This window comes from Sander vitreus, chromosome 17 (assembly GCF_031162955.1).
Source record: "Sander vitreus isolate 19-12246 chromosome 17, sanVit1, whole genome shotgun sequence".
In the NCBI taxonomy this organism is placed as follows: domain Eukaryota; kingdom Metazoa; phylum Chordata; class Actinopteri; order Perciformes; family Percidae; genus Sander; species Sander vitreus.
Window position 1 is genome coordinate 26,177,860 of NC_135871.1, and position 18,713 is coordinate 26,196,572.

An 18,713-nucleotide genomic window follows, 5' to 3' on the forward strand; every position below is an offset into this window, starting at 1 on the left:
TCCCCTAGAATTAGGGGGAGGGGGGGGGTCATGGGGGGACAACTGCCAAGCAAGGCCCACGTCAATTTCCGACAATTCACGGCAGTTTTCGGTGTTGCCTGTAAATTGCCGTTTACAGTCGTAAACCTGAACTTCCGCAACAATCTACAGTGCCGCTTACTGACCAAAATCCCACTTTTCATGCAGTGGTTGCCAACAGGGACGTTGTAGAGCGCCCTCTGGTGGACAAACTATGCAACGCCAACACTCAGAACATGGTTGAAGGGTGTTTCGTCTGTTTTTTATTTTATTTTTTTAAATATTCATTTATTCTCCATTATAAATGCTGATACCGATAGTTTGGAAAATGCCTGATATCGGCCTATATATCGGTCGGGCTCTAACTCTGACAACATCACATTTGGCCCATTAGCTATTAAAATGTCTTTTTTTTTAACCAGTAAAACTTGATTGCCCTTGTCTTTGCATCTGTCTTTCTCCCAGCTGGAAATGCTAAGTTTGCATAAAGGGGTGCAAAAGTTCACCTCCCCGCTCTTCCTCCCAGCTGCATCCTCTGATTTTTTAATCCTCACCCCTTCACAAGCTCATTCCTTTACACGTCCTCCTTGCTTCCCCTCTGTCACCTCTAGCTGGTACACACAACAGTTCACTTGTCCTCCTTGTTCTGATCGATTCGCCTTCAATTTCCTTCTGTCTTTCTCCCAGCGGGACACAGAAAGAGAGGTCCAGTCAGGTGCAGAAGTTCACCTCTCCTCCCTCCACACCCCTCTTCCCCAGTGGGACCACGGTTAGCAGGAGGCACACATGTTTACTGCTTTTTCAACCTTTCCTCTTGATCTTTCTTCCTCTTTTACTCACACTACCCTTTCTTCCACCTCGCATATTTTGCTAATTCATGTGCAGTAATATTTATCCGTCCTCTTCCCTTCCTTCTTCTTTGTTTGTTCCATGTTGAACTATGGTTAGCAGTGGGAACGCTCAGATCCTTGTCTTTTATTTTCTCTCACTCTACTAGATTCTTATACTACTTTTGTCTTTGTTTCTTTCGAATAATAAATGATGCTATTCTGCAATTTATGTAGACACACACCCATGTTAGATTTAATGGAACTTGGACTGCAGCAGAGTCACTACAGATACTAATGATAATCTCATAACATTCTCTTCTATTTGTGACTTCTTTTGGGTGGGAATTCCTTTAACATCACAATCTTATTGTAGCTTCCTCCTACTCCTCTGTTCTTATTCATCTTGCTATCTGGCCTTAGTTATTTAAGGATCATTTAATTTCAGATCTTGAATTTTGAATGTTACTTGCACAGAAGATTATTCAAATATTCCCACTGTAGGCCAAAGAATGCAATATTCCTATTACATTTTTACAATACCCAGAATTCATTGTAGAGCTGAAACATTTAGTCAATAAAAAACGAATTATCTATCCATGTAAGTCATTTTTTTTCTAGCCTCATTTAGGTATATATTTGCTGTTTTTTAGTCTTCTATGATTGTACACTGAAAAGCTATTTGGGTTTAGCACTGTTGAGACAAAACAAGCAACTTATACAGTACATGTAAACTTCGACTTTGGGCAGTTGTGTTAAGCATTTTACATTGTTAATCGAGAAAATAGTAAGCAAATCAACTGTTAATGAAAATAACCCTTATTTATTGTGAATGCTGTGTTCTAGGATCCGCTTTTAATTCCACACAATACTGTAATTCAAGCCAGGTCAGAAAGATCACAAATGTTTCATTCTCATGTCCTCTCCACATTAAAATAATAAAGTCTCAGTAAAATAACCTCAACATGGTATCATTTTGCTGCACCAGTCCTCTCTCTCTCCCTGCCCATTCAGATCTATTTCCCCTCTTTCCTTTCACTTCTTCCTTTGTGTCCTCAAGCCTCTCTTTTTCTATGTCCCCCTCTTTGTTGTGCATCCAAAGTGCAGCCTGACCTTTCAGATGTTGCTCCCCAAGGAGTGAGTGAGTGAGTGAGTGAGTGAGTGAGTGAGTGAGTCTGTGTCTGTGTCTGTCTGTCTTTTTGTTGTATTTTTTTGCATGACAATTCTTTCTTTATGATGGAGGCGATGAAAACGATAGTCTTCCCAAAGGTGTGTTTGTGGAGCCAGTGGCTTAATAAGCAATGTTAAAGTGATTCCAGAATTACGGAATAATTGGTTCTGGTAGCTGTTGCACCCACATATGAAAAAAAAAAGGTTCTCACTGCAAAACATAGAAAGGTCTGTAAGCTAATTTAAAAAACAGTTGAAAAAACCAACCAGACCAGATTATGGTTTCTAAAAGGGTTTTATTTCTAGCCTCCCTAGTGACGTGGCTCCATAATGGTGATATCATCAGGTCTTTATGTCAACATTTTAAGTTGTCCAAGGCTTTGTTTATGACCAAATACCTACAAAACGTATGTCATCCCATCAGCCTCACATTGTGTTTAGTGCACTGGCAAATGTTAGCATGCAAAATATGATAAGCTCAGATATTAAACACGGTAAATATTATGCCTGCTAAACACCGGCATGTTAGCATTTAGCTGAAAGCACCGCTGTGCCTAAGTAAAGCTTCACAGAGTTGTTCTCATGGCTGGAGACTCTTAGTCAGCCCTGTGTTAAAACAACGCAAAGGGCTGCGTTGATGGGAGTTCGTTTTTTCAGGTACCAGTGAGACATGAAATACCATCCAGGATGTCCAGTTCAAATGCTTTTTAGACTGCGCACTGCAGTTCATATTATTATGAGACAAGATTTTACACTTCTGTAAAAATCTATAAAAAAAGTTAGCACAATGGCAATTATTTTATCTTTCGTAGTGTTGCAAAGTAATCTACCAAGAATGTGCCCTTGCCTGTATTTGACTTGCCGGTAGGGGTGTGCCTTATCATATCGTTCTTGATAAAACCGGTATTTTTGAATAGCATGATATGAATAAGTGTTGTTCATTTTTTTCTATATATTGCTTTCATTACCAAACAAACTGTCAAATGTGTAAAATGACTAAAACAAAGGCAGATTCAAATGATTTCAGAAAAAGAAAGCAAACCCAGTTTCTTTCTTCTTTTGAAGTTTTTTTTTTTGCAATTTTGTTTGACTTTGTACTATATATTCCGTGCATGGATCCCATAAAGACCACCTGACTGCCACTGCATCAAGTAATGGGTATCCTGTCAGTATAAATGTAAGCCATTAAGTACCTAAGCTAACACAAAGTTAACTTCCACACACTGTTCAATATCATTTTATAAAAAGAGCATTTATTTCAAAGTTTTTTTTCGCTTCGGAGATTGAAGCACATAGTAAAGCAACATTACAATGTTCAGAAAATATAAGTGTGATGCTGTAACATTTTTTTTTTTTTAATCTTATCTTCTTAACATGTTTTTTGTTGTAATACTGGAATATTCTGCATGTATACTAAAATAAGAACTTTTAAAATTGTACAAATTGGTACCATAAAACTTGACAGAGAATAAAAACGAAGCGTTCTCTCACTGCAACAGATTGCTAGTTTTCCTCTTAAACAGGGAGAAGGAACGAAGAAACGCCAAATAATGAAAAAAAAAAAGAGAAAAAAAAGAGAGAGGTTGTATTCACACAGGCAATAAACCAAAGTGGATATTTAACTTTTGGCAGTAGATTTCTTATAGCTGTCCAAAAATGAAAATGAAATACTATGTAGTTCTGCATGTTTAGACAACCATAATCTGAGCTGCAAAGAGTTAAACGTGAATGTGTTCCTGTGTAGCTGCAGCCAAAGAAAGACAATTATTGTCATAATAATAATGATGATAATAATAATAATAATAATAATAAAAAACAACAATAATAATATAACATTAAAAAGAGATTGAACAAGAACCTACACTCTTAAAAAGGATGTTCTGCTTTCAGCCTCTCTGTAAAAGACACCTTGTGTTATTTTCCAGTGTGCACATTTTATGTTTAAATAGCAACACCTGTTGATACAACAGGTGTTGCTGCCAACATAGCTGGTGTTGGGGGGAAAAAAACACAATGCACATTTTCACGGTCTACATTTTCCGTGCTGGCAGAAACTGCACATCCTATTTAAAGAGTGCACCAGGCGCAAGTTGGATCCTCAAAGTGATATATCACATGTCTGCACATTGCTCTGTACATACCTATCATCGTGGAGAATAGTTTGCTTTCTGAATATGCTTTTCAAGTTACAAAAAGAAACAAAAGGAGAGAAAAAAAAAGAGAATGCACTGCGTTGCAAGAGTGTCCATTAAGTTTAAGGCGTTTTTTAGAGCTCACAGGTTTTTACTCATTGTGATTGATCATCATTGGTGGACTCTGAATGAGGAAGTGATCATTTGTCGGTGGACTCGGTATGGGAAGTGATTGTTGATAGGAGGATTGGGGACACAGGGGCGTGGAGAGGGGCAGTTTTTCTTTTCACGTCTTCTCTGCAGTAAAGAATGAAAACAAAGAATCGTCCACAGTTTTTCAATTGAATCCATGTTGAGGCTGTCTTCTTTTGGGACTAGAAAAAAGGTATTTGTGTAGCATTTTCACAGATACCCAGTCCTTGTGGGATCATTTGTCTGTGTGTAGCTACTGAAGCTAGCAGTCTCTATCGTTACTCCTGTTGTGTTCACCCCTGGAGTTGTTTATTTATTATAAGGCCACCATACTGTGAAGATGAGCGTCTTCAAAGTATCAACAACCCAGAGTCTGTCACGCTATCGACACCACAGTAACTGCTGAATTTTGCACACACAACATTTGAAGAAAAAAAAAAAAAAAGTTTTTGCAACTGTTTGAACCCTTTTATTTCCCTTCCATAATATCAGACAGTTGCTGGATCCCAGACTAACGTTTTCTTTTAATTAGCTTGTATCTTTCTCTTCCTGTCTTTCTGTGTGTCTTTTACATACACCACAAAGAGAGCAACTAAGGGAATATACCCCACTCAGGAACCGTTGAGGAAGTACGTGAATCTGGTCCACAAAAGTATATGGAACCTCTAAGAAACTAAACAGTTCGCTATAAGCAAGTTATTTTGATCACACAGCAACATGTTTTCCCAACAATTTACTTTCAAACTGACAAACTTGTGGCATAACAAATCTCCTAGCCCTGAAATGCTCAAGTCTGTTGAAAAAGAAAGGGAAGGAGACATACTGTAGGTGGGAAAAGAGAGAGATTTTGGAAATACTGGGCGTTCATTATGTGTTCATTAACAAATCGTCTTGGAGGACCAGGGAGGCGCTGTGAAAGGGAGAGCTGTTAATGTCCGTTGCACATTGGCATAAACTGATCAGGTTGTAGTTGATAATAATTGGGCTCTGGGGAGTGTTACCCTCAGTTAACAAATCCTCATGGAATCCATAAATCAGAGATCGGGGGCGTCCAATCAGTAAGACCACTGTTAAGAGTCTTCCCCATCATCACCATCGTTAATGAAGCAGTCTTTGGTTCCGTACAAATCTGCCAGCTTCTTAAACCTTGGCCCCCAACTCTGCAGATAGTCATAATCCAAGTCAGACTCTGTTGTGACAGACTCGAGGGAACTCAATGACCCAGCCAATGATCCTCTGCCTTCATATCCGTAGATCTGAATGGAGTCGTAAGGAGGTGCAGTCGGGTCGCTGTCAGCCTCTGCAATTCGAGTCTTGATGAAGTCATCAACATCGACACTGTTGGCTGCAGGACGGCCAGCGCCAGGCCTCATGGGATATTGAAGCTCTGGTTTGATGTCCTTTCTTGGCAGGAAACCGTTGGCACCATCTGGGTTCTGGACAATTAGAAAGAGAGCACTAGTCAGATAAGGCTCTAAAGAGACTTTCAAGTTGTAGAGCATGAGAAAGAGCTGACGGAAAATTGTTTGTTGGCGAATGAGGTACATCATGCTCTAATATCAGCAAATAACATAAGTGAATATGAACAAAATTTAAATTAGGGCTGCACAATTAATCGCAATTGTATCAAAATCACAATATGGACTAGTGCAATATCCAAATCGCAAAATGTCAATGGAAAAATATGTGTCAAACCATTCAGAGTTAAGTATTGTGGTGCTGCAGAGACAAATCGTATCCTACAGACTAAAGAAAAACAATCTTTGTTTGGTACAGATCCTAGCATGAATCACACTATAAACATTTTAATTTCTTTCAATGTTAATCATTTTCAATGGAAATGAGAATGATACAAAAACGATCATTCCCTCCAATATCGTGACTCATATCGCAATCGCAATATCAGTCAAAATAATCACAATTACATATTGTCCTCATATCGTGCAGCCCTATTTCACATTTTTATTCTTCATTGACTCTACCTTCTTTAACAAAAACAGAGAAACATAAAGAATACTAGGATGCCTCCCTGCCCTTCTTCATACCTGCAGTGTAGCGATGTCGAAAGCCTCCGTGTCCTCCTCACCACCTCCCTCGTCATCATACGTGATTATATTCTCCCTGATGTCCTCTTCCTCAAACACTATCAATGGCTCCTTCTTCTGACGCCTCAGTGCAACAAACAACACCACTATTGCTGCCAAAAAGAAACGCACAAATCAAAAATTGCTCTGGATGTAAGGACAGTCAGTAAGAACAGTCCTCACACAATCTCGGTGAAAAAGGGGAAAAGCTGGCATTAAATAATTAGTATGCACTGTGGGAGCTGTGTAATTAGACCTTGGACAGTTTAATTAATATCATTACTGTATTGTGCTATACACACACTTGGCATTTTAATTGCTGGTGGTTAGCAACATGTTCACCTTCTAAAGGGTTCTCAGTTGTGTACTACTATGGGTAGAATGCAGTGTAAACGCCAGCTGTGAAGATACAATGTGCTAGTACATTACAGAAAAAAAGGAAGATGGATAACAGCTGCAGTGTGGGTAACCTTGTGCACTGAGGAAGAAAACTAAGGCTGGAGACGCAATTGAAGACTTTTAAAACATTTGCTGTTTTTGAAAGCCCATTGTGCACAATTTCACCAAATGAAAAATAAAACACATTATCACTCAAATGTGCCCAGACTAAAGGATTACGCAAGGATGGGTTTATGAGAGAGTATAGAAGTGATGCTGTAGCTGATGATACACAGGTGGCTCCAGGAGCTCAAACAATGTAGTGCAACATTTACAGAGGTGGACAGCCTGATTCACTTCCCCACATTTAACCTCTGTGTAAAGTAAATATAGTGTTGTTTGGTATTATTTGGACATCAAGTTGACAGACTTGGTTAAAAGACTCATTCTGTAAACACACTGCTAGAAAATCTTGTGTAAATCAGTAATTTCTTTGACATTCCCCACCTAACATATCTCCAATTTTAAGTTATAGCTCCTTACCCAGCAGAATGACAATACAAGCCAGGATAGCTATCAGCGCCCCAGTGCTGAGACCAGCAGGTAGGACGTAGGGCTCCACGTTGCAGGAGAGGATGGTGTCTCTGCTGTCACAGGAACAGACTCTGATGGTCAGGGTGTTGGTGCTGCTCATAGCGGGGAAACCATTGTCGTTTATCTCAATGGGAAGGTAGTAAACATCCTGGGTCAGACGGCTGAATCCTTTACGGAGCACATAGATACTGGCTGTGCTGTCTGTTGAGAGAGACAGAAATATGTTGGTAAGTAGATAGAAACATGATGGAAATATACTGTCTTAAAACTACCAAAGAAGAGTAAAGTATAAAAGACAGTAAGTACACATTGCTGAGTCTGAATACCAAATTCTGCATTTATTTTATTATAGCTTGGACTTCATCACATCATCTTTTCCCCCCTCTAACAATGGAAGAGATGAGGTTCTTTACAGGCTTCATCACCAAGCAAACGGTCTCTAAAATTTACATTTAAAATACATTTTCCGAGCAATATAAGTGAAACGCATAAAAGTTACTGCACTGAACAGGGTAGTTGGAGCAAAGTAAGGAAAGTAGCCCAAAATTGCTGGATGAACAGCAAATCATATTAATTGTACACAGAGTTACTCATGGACAACTTTGCAGTATTACACACTGGTCTTACTATACTTGCGAGAGCCCTCAGTCGCTGCATTTATTCCTTAACTTTTTGCTCCAACCTTAACCTTAAATCAAGCTTGGTCCTTCATTTTAACCTTAAAGCTAATAGCACTTTTAGATCCATATTTTAGCAATTCAACAGCAGCAGCATAGTGACACACAGGTTTACCTTTTATCTCTCTTGTTTTCTATTTGGGATTTCTTGATTAAAGAATTTCTCACTTTTCGTCTCTTTTCATTTCCCCCAATTCTTTTTTCTGTGAGTGCACACAGTTCACAGTAACACACACACACACACACACACACACACACACACACACACACACACACACACACACACGCCTGGAACATACTGTTGAGAAGGGCTCTGTTCCAAGGCACAGTCTGTTGACTGATTTTATTTGGTTTTGTATGCTCAATAGCTCCCTCAAATCATGTACATTCTTCCCTGTTGATCATATGAAACTCAACTCAGCATCATTCACATTTCCGCTTTTGTGTTCTTCTCTTCTTCAGTCTCATATAGCCTCTTTCTCTCTCTCTATATACTTCTTTTTTTGCCTCTCTCTGTCTCTCTGCCACTTTCTTTCTTGTAGTCTCTCTCCCAGCACTCCCAAAACTTAATTCAATCAGTTGGCCCCCTAAGATATATGTACAGACGGACAGAGACCCCACTGCAATTAATACAGCCCGCAGAACATGTGTGCATTTGCGTGTGTGCGAGAGAGATTCAGAGCACCTGCTGCTTTCAACAAGGTGGTGTAAGCCTCCATCTGGTAAGGCTTTGATATAATCTGAGTGAACAGGGGGGGGAATAGACCGCAGATAAAGAAACTGTAAGATTGGCGACTACAAAGGGCTAGAAACTGAAGTGAAGAAAGAAGTGAAAAGAATAAAAGAAAATAATATTTGAATGGTCATCTACCTCTGTTGTCTTTGAGGGAGAAGTTGTGGTTGTGGGTGACTTCTGGAGCGAGGCTGAATGTGAAGTGTTGTCTGTGAGCCATCTCATCTTTGTCCACTGCACTTACTGTTTCAATAACCTTAGACACACACAGAAACACAAATCAGGAAGAAAAATACAGTTTGTGGGTATTTTATGTTTGTTTACCGTAATCCCTCAATCCATGTGCATATACATGCAGTTCTACACCTAAACATGCATGCACAAACACACACACGCTCTCACACAGACACACGTACCTTCCCTGGCGCGACAGTTTCACACATGAGGACTTCGTTGTTGGTGGCGAACTCTGGGGAGTTGTCATTTACATCTTTCACTTTAATGTTAACACGCACTTTGGTGTCTTGGTGGTGGCCTCCTACACACACACACACACACACACACACACACACACACACACACACACACACACACACACACACACACACACACACAAAGTAGAGGGCAAAATCATCAGTATTCTGCTGCATACAAAAATTCAAAGCAATGTCAAAGTCATTAAAAACGTCATTTATGCTTCAATGTGTACTTGTGTGAAAGCTTGTGTGTCTGCATTGTAATCCATGTTTTTGGCATTGGCTGAACACAAAGCTAACTATAAATATTCCCCAGCAAGATTGCATGTCAATCAGTCAGCCACTCAGCCAGCTATTTGTTTTTGACTTGCAAAAATTACAGACATGAGTTTGTTAGACATCAACGTATCCAGTCCGACAGTTTCCCACTTTGTTAGCCTGCTCCCACACTTTTTTTCCCCGAAACTATTTTGATATTCTAAAGAGACAAATGTCAAGTTATGCCTGCTGAAGAATAAATTGATGAAAAAATGGTGTGATGCAGACAGAATGATGTCGAAACAGCCAAAATAGACACATACGGCAAAATGGAACTCCTTATTCATCCAGAATATTAACTAAGAAAGACTGCGAGAGACCAGTGTATTTTTCTATCTCTCCATTTATCTTTAAAACAAGAAAAAAACAACCATTCGTTTCTACACTGTACTGCCTTGCATATTTGTAATTCTAGGCAGTATCATTTTTCCACTACCCTGTCATTACTAGGCATTTATTTAGCTTTCCAGTGCCTGTTAGCGGTTAGCGTAGCCTGCAATGGTCCTAGTTTTGTGGGCGCCGAGCCCGTTTCCATCTGGCCGTCTGGCGTCTAGCACGCCACAGGGAAACCACGCAGCGCTCTGGTAGTTTGAGCCCCAACCACAGAATACCAGGGTGGGGCCACTGTGGCTTGCTGGCTGGAGAGTTTGTGGGGTCGAAGCCGAGGAGAGAAAGCGCCGGAGGGCCTGTGAGTCGACTGGCATTCCCCTCTTTTCGCCCCTCACTCTCTCTGTATAGTTTGCTAGAGTGTTGGTGGTGGACATGGATACTACAAAGTTTTAGTGGTGCCTTAACTTGAGTTTTCACTTCTCTTTCACTGCATCAGGGTTTAGATCATTTGGGTCACTGACCATCTGCCTACCAACTTTCTGTGCTGTAATCACCTCATTCAATCAGTAATAAACGTTAAATGAAAGCGAACACATGCCATTTGTTACCAGTTAAATCTTAGTGGTGTGTCAATAGCTGGTTGTGCTATATGCCTTCAGATTTCCTTCCATTTGTCTTTTGTGGATTCAAATAACAAATATACAATTTAGAAGAAGTTTAAATCCTAGTTGGTAGAATTACTAGACACATTTCAGATAACTTGCACATCTATCAATAGCCTACTAAACACAGTAGATCTGCATTTGTTTCTATTTCTGACTAAGATGTTACATGAAAACAACATAAGATGCCATGCAGAAAAACTGCACATGAACACAACTGTTGCATGCACTGGCTGTCGACACACTAACTGGGGTAACAGCCATTTACACTCAACAAAAATAATATCACCAAGCATCTGCATGAAGCCCATTCCTCCTGGCTGAATCTGAATATATAATTAGTTTACCAGTTCTTCAATGACAGTCACAGCAAAAAATGCTAACTTTAGTCCCACCCAGAGGGAGAAAGCTTGAATCCACTTAAATGTTGTGCATAAGATGTCATGGACTGTATCCAGCACCGCAGAATGACAGGTTCGGCTCTGGAGGCCAGCAAATGTACAGCCTGGTGGGTGTCTGGGATTTTCCCATCTGTTTGTTCCTCTTTGACTTTTTCTCTCCATCCTATATCAAACTATACTGTTTATCATTTCAGTAGCAGAACTCATGCATCAGCCAAGATCAAATACAGGCAGACTGTAGCTCTTTAACTGGTCTTCTGAAATGGCTGAAAATATCACTAAATTAGCACTGACAGTCTCATAGCCATTGTGTCACCTCACATTCAAACGTAATAGGTGTGGAGACAAAACTGTAATGAGTCACAGTCCAAATACTTTTTTTAGCTAATACCATGATGGTGATTCGAAGTGTGTGTAGCATATATTTAAGATAAATTGGAAGATATCCACATGCCCACACACATCAAATTCAGTTCCAATTCTCTTCACTTTCGTCTGTGCATACATACCTATCTCTGTGGCTGACACAGATATATTATGCCAGGGCTGTGCTTCTCTGTCCAGTGGTCTTGTCGTGGTGATTTTGCCGTCCTCTGTGTTTATGCTAAAGAACTGCTCTATATCTGTGTACCGAGGGATCATGTACCTATACGGAGAATGAACACACACACACACACACACACACACACACACACATAATAGTGCTATTATACATTAGGATTAAAATATTCACAGAAATAGTATACATAAATGTGAATTACATCACAATTATAGGTTGCACATTAGGACATTGATACCTTAATTTTATGAGTGAAAACGTAAGTGATATTCATAAAAACAAGTAGCAGCTGCAAGATGCAGCGAATCATCTAAGTCTTAAAGAGGGACATGTATTTTCAGTTAGATTATTGTGGAGAAAATGTGGTTAAAAAAAAACATAAGTTTGCAAACAGCTGTAATGCATAATTACTGTACAGTATATCGGCATGTATATTGTTTTATAGCGCGTCTAGACTCGGTGATAGTTTTTCCGTAGATTTGTATACAGCGTGGATGGCTATGCTTTTGTAATCCCTATTCTGTCGAAAACTTCTTTCCATGTAAGCTGTGTTTCTGCATACAAATATGAGTTGAAGTTTTTCTGAGTCATATTGTTTGTTCAGTGTAGCTGAAGGAACACTATTTACAAGTTTTTTTTGTTTGTTTTTTTGGCAATGTTCCAATTTACTCTGGTGTGAAAATTGAAATTCTCCTACTGCTACAAGCCTGACTTAGCCAGTGTGTTTGTGTGTGTACATTCTGTGTGTGTCTCTTTGTTACCTGACGGGATTGTTGGCAACATCAGTGTCCTTGGCGTGGACTCGTCCCACCAGGGTGCCTTCTGGCGCATTCTCCTCCACCTCAAAAGTGTAACTGGGATCTACAAACACAGGAGGCTCATCTGCATCCTCCACTGATATCTACAGACACACACAAACACACACAAACACACACACACACACACACACACACACACACACACACACACACACACACACACAGTTAGAACGCTGTGATATTTATCTCGTCACACACACTTTTTTTAAAGATTATTTTTTGGGGCATTTTAGGACTTTATTTTGACAGAACAGCTGAAGACATGAAAGGGGAGAGAGAGGGGAAATGACCTGCAGCAAAGGGCCGCAGGGCGGGGTCAAACGCTTCGTGGAGGAGTAAACCTCCATATATGGGCTCCTGTTCTACCAGGTGAGCTACCCAGGCGCCCGTCATCACACACTCTTGCACACAATCAAACGCATGCACTCACTCCTTGCCATTTCCAACACTTTTTTACATGTGTACCTTTATTGTGGCTTCGTCCTTATAAGGCCCCCAAGCGAGGTATTGAGGGTCAATATGAGGGTTGGATCCCTCCACCTTCAAAGTGTACGACCGTTTAGTCTCAAAGTCCACTGGCTGAGAGAGTAAAAGGCAGAGAGAGAGAGAGAGAGGGATAGAGCAGACAGGCCATTTAATCAGTTCATTTCAAATAAAAATTCATCCCTGTTTTACCAAATATTAACTGTAATCACACATTTAAATGGTACATCATTTCTTTGCAGTGTAATACTATCTGAATGCTAAATCAAATGCACTGTATATCCACTGCAGTGGGTGCATACCAGTGCTCTAACCTTACCCTCTGGTAGGGGGAGCTGTTGTTACATGAATGAAAAAAGTGATATTATCACATTATCACAGCAGCAGTCTTAACTGTTAGCACTAGTATTACATAGCAGCAAAAACAGGAGTAACCCAAATGCACACTAGTATAATATTACATGATATAATATGAGTAGTTTGGGACCAAAATGAATCATTTGGTTGTTTCGTTTGATGAAAACAATACAAGTCTGTTTTTAATGAGCCAGGATTAGGTTTGGGAGTTTGGGACACCACATGATAAAAGGGAGTAAGAAGTGTTATGGGTGACATGGAGGGTGATGAAATTTAAGTCCCAGGCCACAAGACTGGCTTTTTTTCTTTCTTCCTATATTCCTCTTATTTTTCATTTATTACACCCTTTATAACCAAGACCGGTAAATTGAGAATACAAGTTAAAAGTTTTTTTCAATATCACAGGTATGCCAATGAAAAAACCCTGGGATTCAATTCACTCATATAGAACTGAGCTCCAATTCACTTACTCTATATTGGGAGAAAACCAATTGACTTGTAATGGCCTTGATATTGAATAGACTTGAGTGTGTGCTTTGAGGTATGCCGCTCAAAAAGAAAACATCACACATTTTCCTCACATCACCTTTTCATTCAGCCATTAACAAGTGACACAGCAGTTACAAAGCGATAATAATTCTTCCGCTTTCTCCCTGACTTCTATTCTTATGTATTGAGTACTGCAGGGAAAACCGTTAAGTCAACAAATGTGTTGGCAGTCATTGTATAAAAGCTATAATACCAAAGTGATGCTTTCTGCCATGGTTAGGAGGACTTGCACATTGCCAACAGCACTTGGCTGCGACATGCGCTCATCCCCAGCTCCATCGTAGCCATAATCACAGTAAAAAAAAAAAAAAAAAGGACTGTTATGGGTATCATTGCTGTATTATGAACCCAGATTATAACTACTTTCCCCCCCCCCACCACTATTTTTCCAGCCAGTAGGCTGATGTACTGGCAAAGTCCCAGGAGCAAGCTTGATCTTTTCATCTCCTGGCTACCATCACTTAATAAAATTCCAGTAGAAGGAGAGCGGTTTACTGTCATAGAGGAGTGAATAAACTAGAAAATAGTCCCTTTAAGAAGATAGAATCAGAATTTTTACTTTTTTTTTTTTTTTTAAATAACGAATTATCAAAATGGTTGGCGATTAATTTAATAATTGACGATTATCATCATTGCAGCTGTGGAAGCAACCCTGCTTTTTATTGATAAAGGGCTCTGAACTCTATCAAAATATAGCAGAGAAGGGTTTAACACTAAGGATATGATATTGTTTCCTTTTTGATGTCAGTGATCAACCATGGTGGTAACGCCTCTGAAAACTACGGTGGCCCTGAAGTGCAAATCACAACAGCAAATAGAAAAACGCAACAGCAAATCATAAAACACAACGGCAAATAGGAAAACACGACAGCAAACTAGGAAAACACGACAGCAAATATTAAAACACTTCAACAAATCATAAAACACAACGGCAAATAGGAAAACACGACAGCAAATATGAAAACACTTCAACGAATCATAAAACACGACGGCAAATAGGAAAACACGACGGCAAATAAGAAAACACGACGGCAAATATGAAAACACGACGGCAAATAGGAAAACACGACGACAAATAGGAAAACACGACGGCAAATATGAAAACACGACGGCAAATAGGAAAACACGACGGCAAATAGGAAAACACGACGGCAAATAGGAAAACACGACGACAAATAGGAAAACACGACGGCAAATATGAAAACACGACGGCAAATAGGAAAACACGACGGCAAATAGGAAAACACGACGACAAATAGGAAAACACGACAGCAAATATGAAAACACGACAGCATTAACTTCTACCGGAAAAGGTAGGGCCTATCTAGCAGAGGACGGAGCCTCCTGATTGGACAGACGGACTGTCTGTCTGTTAAAAGTAGGCGCTTTTCCGTGTTTTTCACCTCTCCTTTCCTGTTAAAAGACAGACAGTCCGTCTGTCCAATCAGGAGGCTCTGTCCTCAGCTAGATAGGCCCTACCTTTTCCGGTAGAAGTTAATGCCGTTTTGTTTTCCTATTTGCTGTCGTGTTTTCCTATTTGCTGTCATGTTTTCATATTTAATAACGTGTTTTCCTATTTGCTGTCGTGTTTTCCTATTTGCCGTTGTGTTTTATGATTTGTTGAAGTGTTTTCCTATTTGCTGTTGTGTTTTCATATTTGCTGTCGTGTTTTCATATTTGCCGTTGTGTTTTATGATTTGCTGTTGCGTTTTTCTATTTGCTGTTGTGATTTGCACTTCAGGGCCACCGTAGAAAACAGCTTGCAGTAGCTCTCTAATCGGATCAGATTCAGAACTGTTTTCATGTGACGCGGCTGCCAAATGACTCAGTGCTAGAGGGACATTTCTTTTTAATGGTTTGTTCCACTCTCATTCAGTCGCAGCGACATCTGACTCTGTGGTGTCGGTGTTTAACGTGTTGATGACAGGTACAATGCTAGTTGGGTAGATGTGACCCAGTTCTTTCATTTTCTCTTTTTCGTCATGCTCCCTCTGTCTCTGGGTCTCCTCTGCCCTCTCTCTCCCTCTCTCTCTCTCTCTCTCTATCTCTCACTCAATCTCCCAGTCGACAGAGCCACCCTCTCTTTATTCTCTCCCTCTTTGTGTAATCAGTGTGAGATAATAATATTCACAATACTGCCTTCCTCCCTATTCTCCCTCTCTCTCCCTAACACACACACAGCTCCTTAATATTCTGTGGACTGCTTTCGTCAGGACACAGTTGAAAGAGAATAGCTGATTAGTGTGTGTGTGTGTGTGTGTGTGTGGTACATGACTGTTTTTACTCTGAGGTCGATGGTCCTGTCTAGTTTTAGTCATAGTGAGTTGCGCGTAAGATGTTTACACACGCATTTAATACTTCTCAAAGTTTTCTGCCTTTGGCTGGTTTACAGCCAAACACATGCACACACCCGTGCGCACACAGACAAACATGATGCCCCACTTGAGTGGAATCAGTTGCTCTCGTTACTTTAATGGGGCTGTCCTGCTTTGCTCATCAGTACATTTAATCACATTTGCTTCTAACTTCTTTGACATATCCTTTTTTTAAGTTTTATCTGTATTCCAGTTCTTACCCAAATCTGGTCAAACTTACAAATTCCCACCTTATAGCTGCCCACTACAACCACAGTTTTCTACTGTTCTACTGATCTGTGGGTTAACTGCCTTGCTCCAGGGCTCACACATTGCAGTTGTTGAGAGAGGAGAGGGAGCATTGCTCATTATCACTCGCTCATTTACCTGCTTAATCCTGGTGGGATGAGAGCCCCTAACCCTGACAGTCTTAATGCCATGCTCTAGCACTGAGCTCCAATGGAATTGCTCATGCAGACGGTTGTGAGAAAAAGCATGAAACAGACTTGTATCGATTGATTCAGACAGAGATTTTCCCACAACATCAGTAAAAACGAGCTGTGGGTTAAGGCTGGCTGCTCTTTTGAGCAACGTCATTGCTGTCTGGACAGGAAATGCAGCTTTCCACGAATGCCATCACACTTTCAAGCACATACTGTAATTACATATTTGAATGCCAAGCCTTCCACCAAATACGGACATGCTGCTTTTCTGTGGGTTGAATGTGTGGCAAACCTAAAATTGTCTTCTTTTAATTTCTAGCATAACAATCCAAAACAGAGGGGAAAAAGAGCTTTTTCAGAGACTTTGGTGAACATTTCCTTCTTATTTTGCCCCACACATTGATAGCGCGACTATAAATGGTATTATTATTTCGACTGAGAGACTGAGAGGGCGGACGCCACAGGCTACCACAGCTCACTGAAAGATTCAGCTCATAAGCCTGACCTGCAGCTACACATACAGCAGTATGTGTGTGTGTGAGTGTTTGTGTGCGTGTATAAGAAAGAGAGTGCTGTGTATTTGACAGAACACTGTGTGTATTTGAGAGAAGACGGGACTGCGTGTGTGTAATTGTGTGTGCTGAGCTGGATCACTGAGAGCTCTGAGAGTGTGTGTGTGTGTGTGTGTGTGTGTGTGTGTGTGTGTGTGTGTGTGTGTGTGTGTGTGAGGGGGGTCGTCACAGTGCAGAAAACAAGCTCTCTGCGCTAGAGTAGCATGAAAGCTAATGCACTCACACATACACACAACCATGAAAGTGAGTGTTCATATCAAACACAATAAGAAACTGTCAGGGTCATCAGAGAAGGGAATGGAACACCAGCATAACCTTTCTAACTGCTGCATATCTTTTTCTTTTAACACATTACATTAACACACAAATATGGAGTCAAATAATAGACTTGTTGAGGTCATACACCAAACTGCTTTGTCTTTAGAAAATGTGCCGTCTCAACTACATTTCTGTGCTGGTAAAATTGAAAAAGTGGATGATGATGCACACATGAAGCAGTCACTTTCAGCTAATATTGCTTTTGACAAATGTTCTTTACCAGAAATGGCTACAACCAGAAGAAACAAAAACAACCAACAAACTGTGAAATCTTGACTTTCATTACTGCATCCCCACCTACGAATGCATCCTAACAACTTCTACTGCCTTTAAATATGTCTGTCCTGTTCTCCCAAGCTCATTTCTTTCTTCTTTTCTGCCTTTCCTGGCTATAATCAATATATATTTGAATATATACACATGCACTCACGCACGGCAGCAGACACACAAACAGACTAGTTGGTGAACATAGCGGAGCATTTAGCATCTAAAGATCCGGATAGTTCCATTAGCAATTGGTAGAGACCAAAAACATAGCTACAAGAGACTGAATATTGGTCTAATATTAATTAGATGGACAGAAACACGACTCCAAAAGAATGAAAATGTTTGCTCCGTAACTGCTGGATGTGTCAATAAGAAACTGCTGGCTTACAAGTTTGTCTTGTCAACTTAAAAGTTGTTTTCACAAATTGTTTCTGCTGCCTCCAAGTGGCCAAAAACAAATCACTCATAGCAGGTTTAAGTTCATTGGTCTTTTTCTTTCATTCCTTACCTTCTTCAGTTTAATAACAGCCTCTCTGGTCTCAGAGTCAGTTCTCAGTTCAAACATGGCCAGTCCATCTCCGTCCACTAAGCGGTAGTTCACCATCCCGTTGTCTCCAAGGTCAGGGTCTTTGGCCTTAAGACGGCCCACCTCCTCTCCTGGCACTTTATCCTCTGATACAGACATGGAATACACACCTGGGAGAAAAAAAAGGCAAAATAATTTACTTGGCTTTGGTTGCCTGGTTGGTGATGTTAGTGTCAACTTCTGGTCATAGCTTGCGTTTGTATTCAACACTCTAGAGAGATTTCCTGGCTGGCTGCCACTGTGTTTACTATCTGAGGCAGGGACAGTTTTGGAGGGCAGAGAGGCATTAACATGAACTATGCCATCTGTCTCATATGGCCCAAAGGATATGCATATGGCCCAAAGGATATTAATACCCCCTATAGTGTCAGGTGAGTGTATGTCTGAGGGAGTAGACACCTGGCTTGCAGAATGG

The 18,713-nt window shown here is 40.3% G+C and overlaps 1 protein-coding gene across 1 annotated transcript in view; it reads right to left on the reverse strand.

Moving 5' to 3' along the window:
* Positions 1-3,920: 3,920 nt before the first annotated feature.
* Positions 3,921-18,713, reverse strand: part of cdh11 (cadherin 11, type 2, OB-cadherin (osteoblast)) — an 88,882-nt gene continuing 74,089 nt past the window's right edge. The window contains exons 8-16 of the mRNA XM_078273317.1: positions 18,221-18,408; positions 12,835-12,948; positions 12,313-12,452; positions 11,502-11,638; positions 9,222-9,343; positions 8,944-9,061; positions 7,345-7,596; positions 6,385-6,536; positions 3,921-5,775 (exon numbers count right to left, since the gene is read on the reverse strand). Coding sequence (XP_078129443.1) covers positions 5,410-5,775; positions 6,385-6,536; positions 7,345-7,596; positions 8,944-9,061; positions 9,222-9,343; positions 11,502-11,638; positions 12,313-12,452; positions 12,835-12,948; positions 18,221-18,408 — 1,589 coding nt within the window. The 3' untranslated portion in view covers positions 3,921-5,409. The remainder of the gene's footprint in view (positions 5,776-6,384; positions 6,537-7,344; positions 7,597-8,943; positions 9,062-9,221; positions 9,344-11,501; positions 11,639-12,312; positions 12,453-12,834; positions 12,949-18,220; positions 18,409-18,713) is intronic.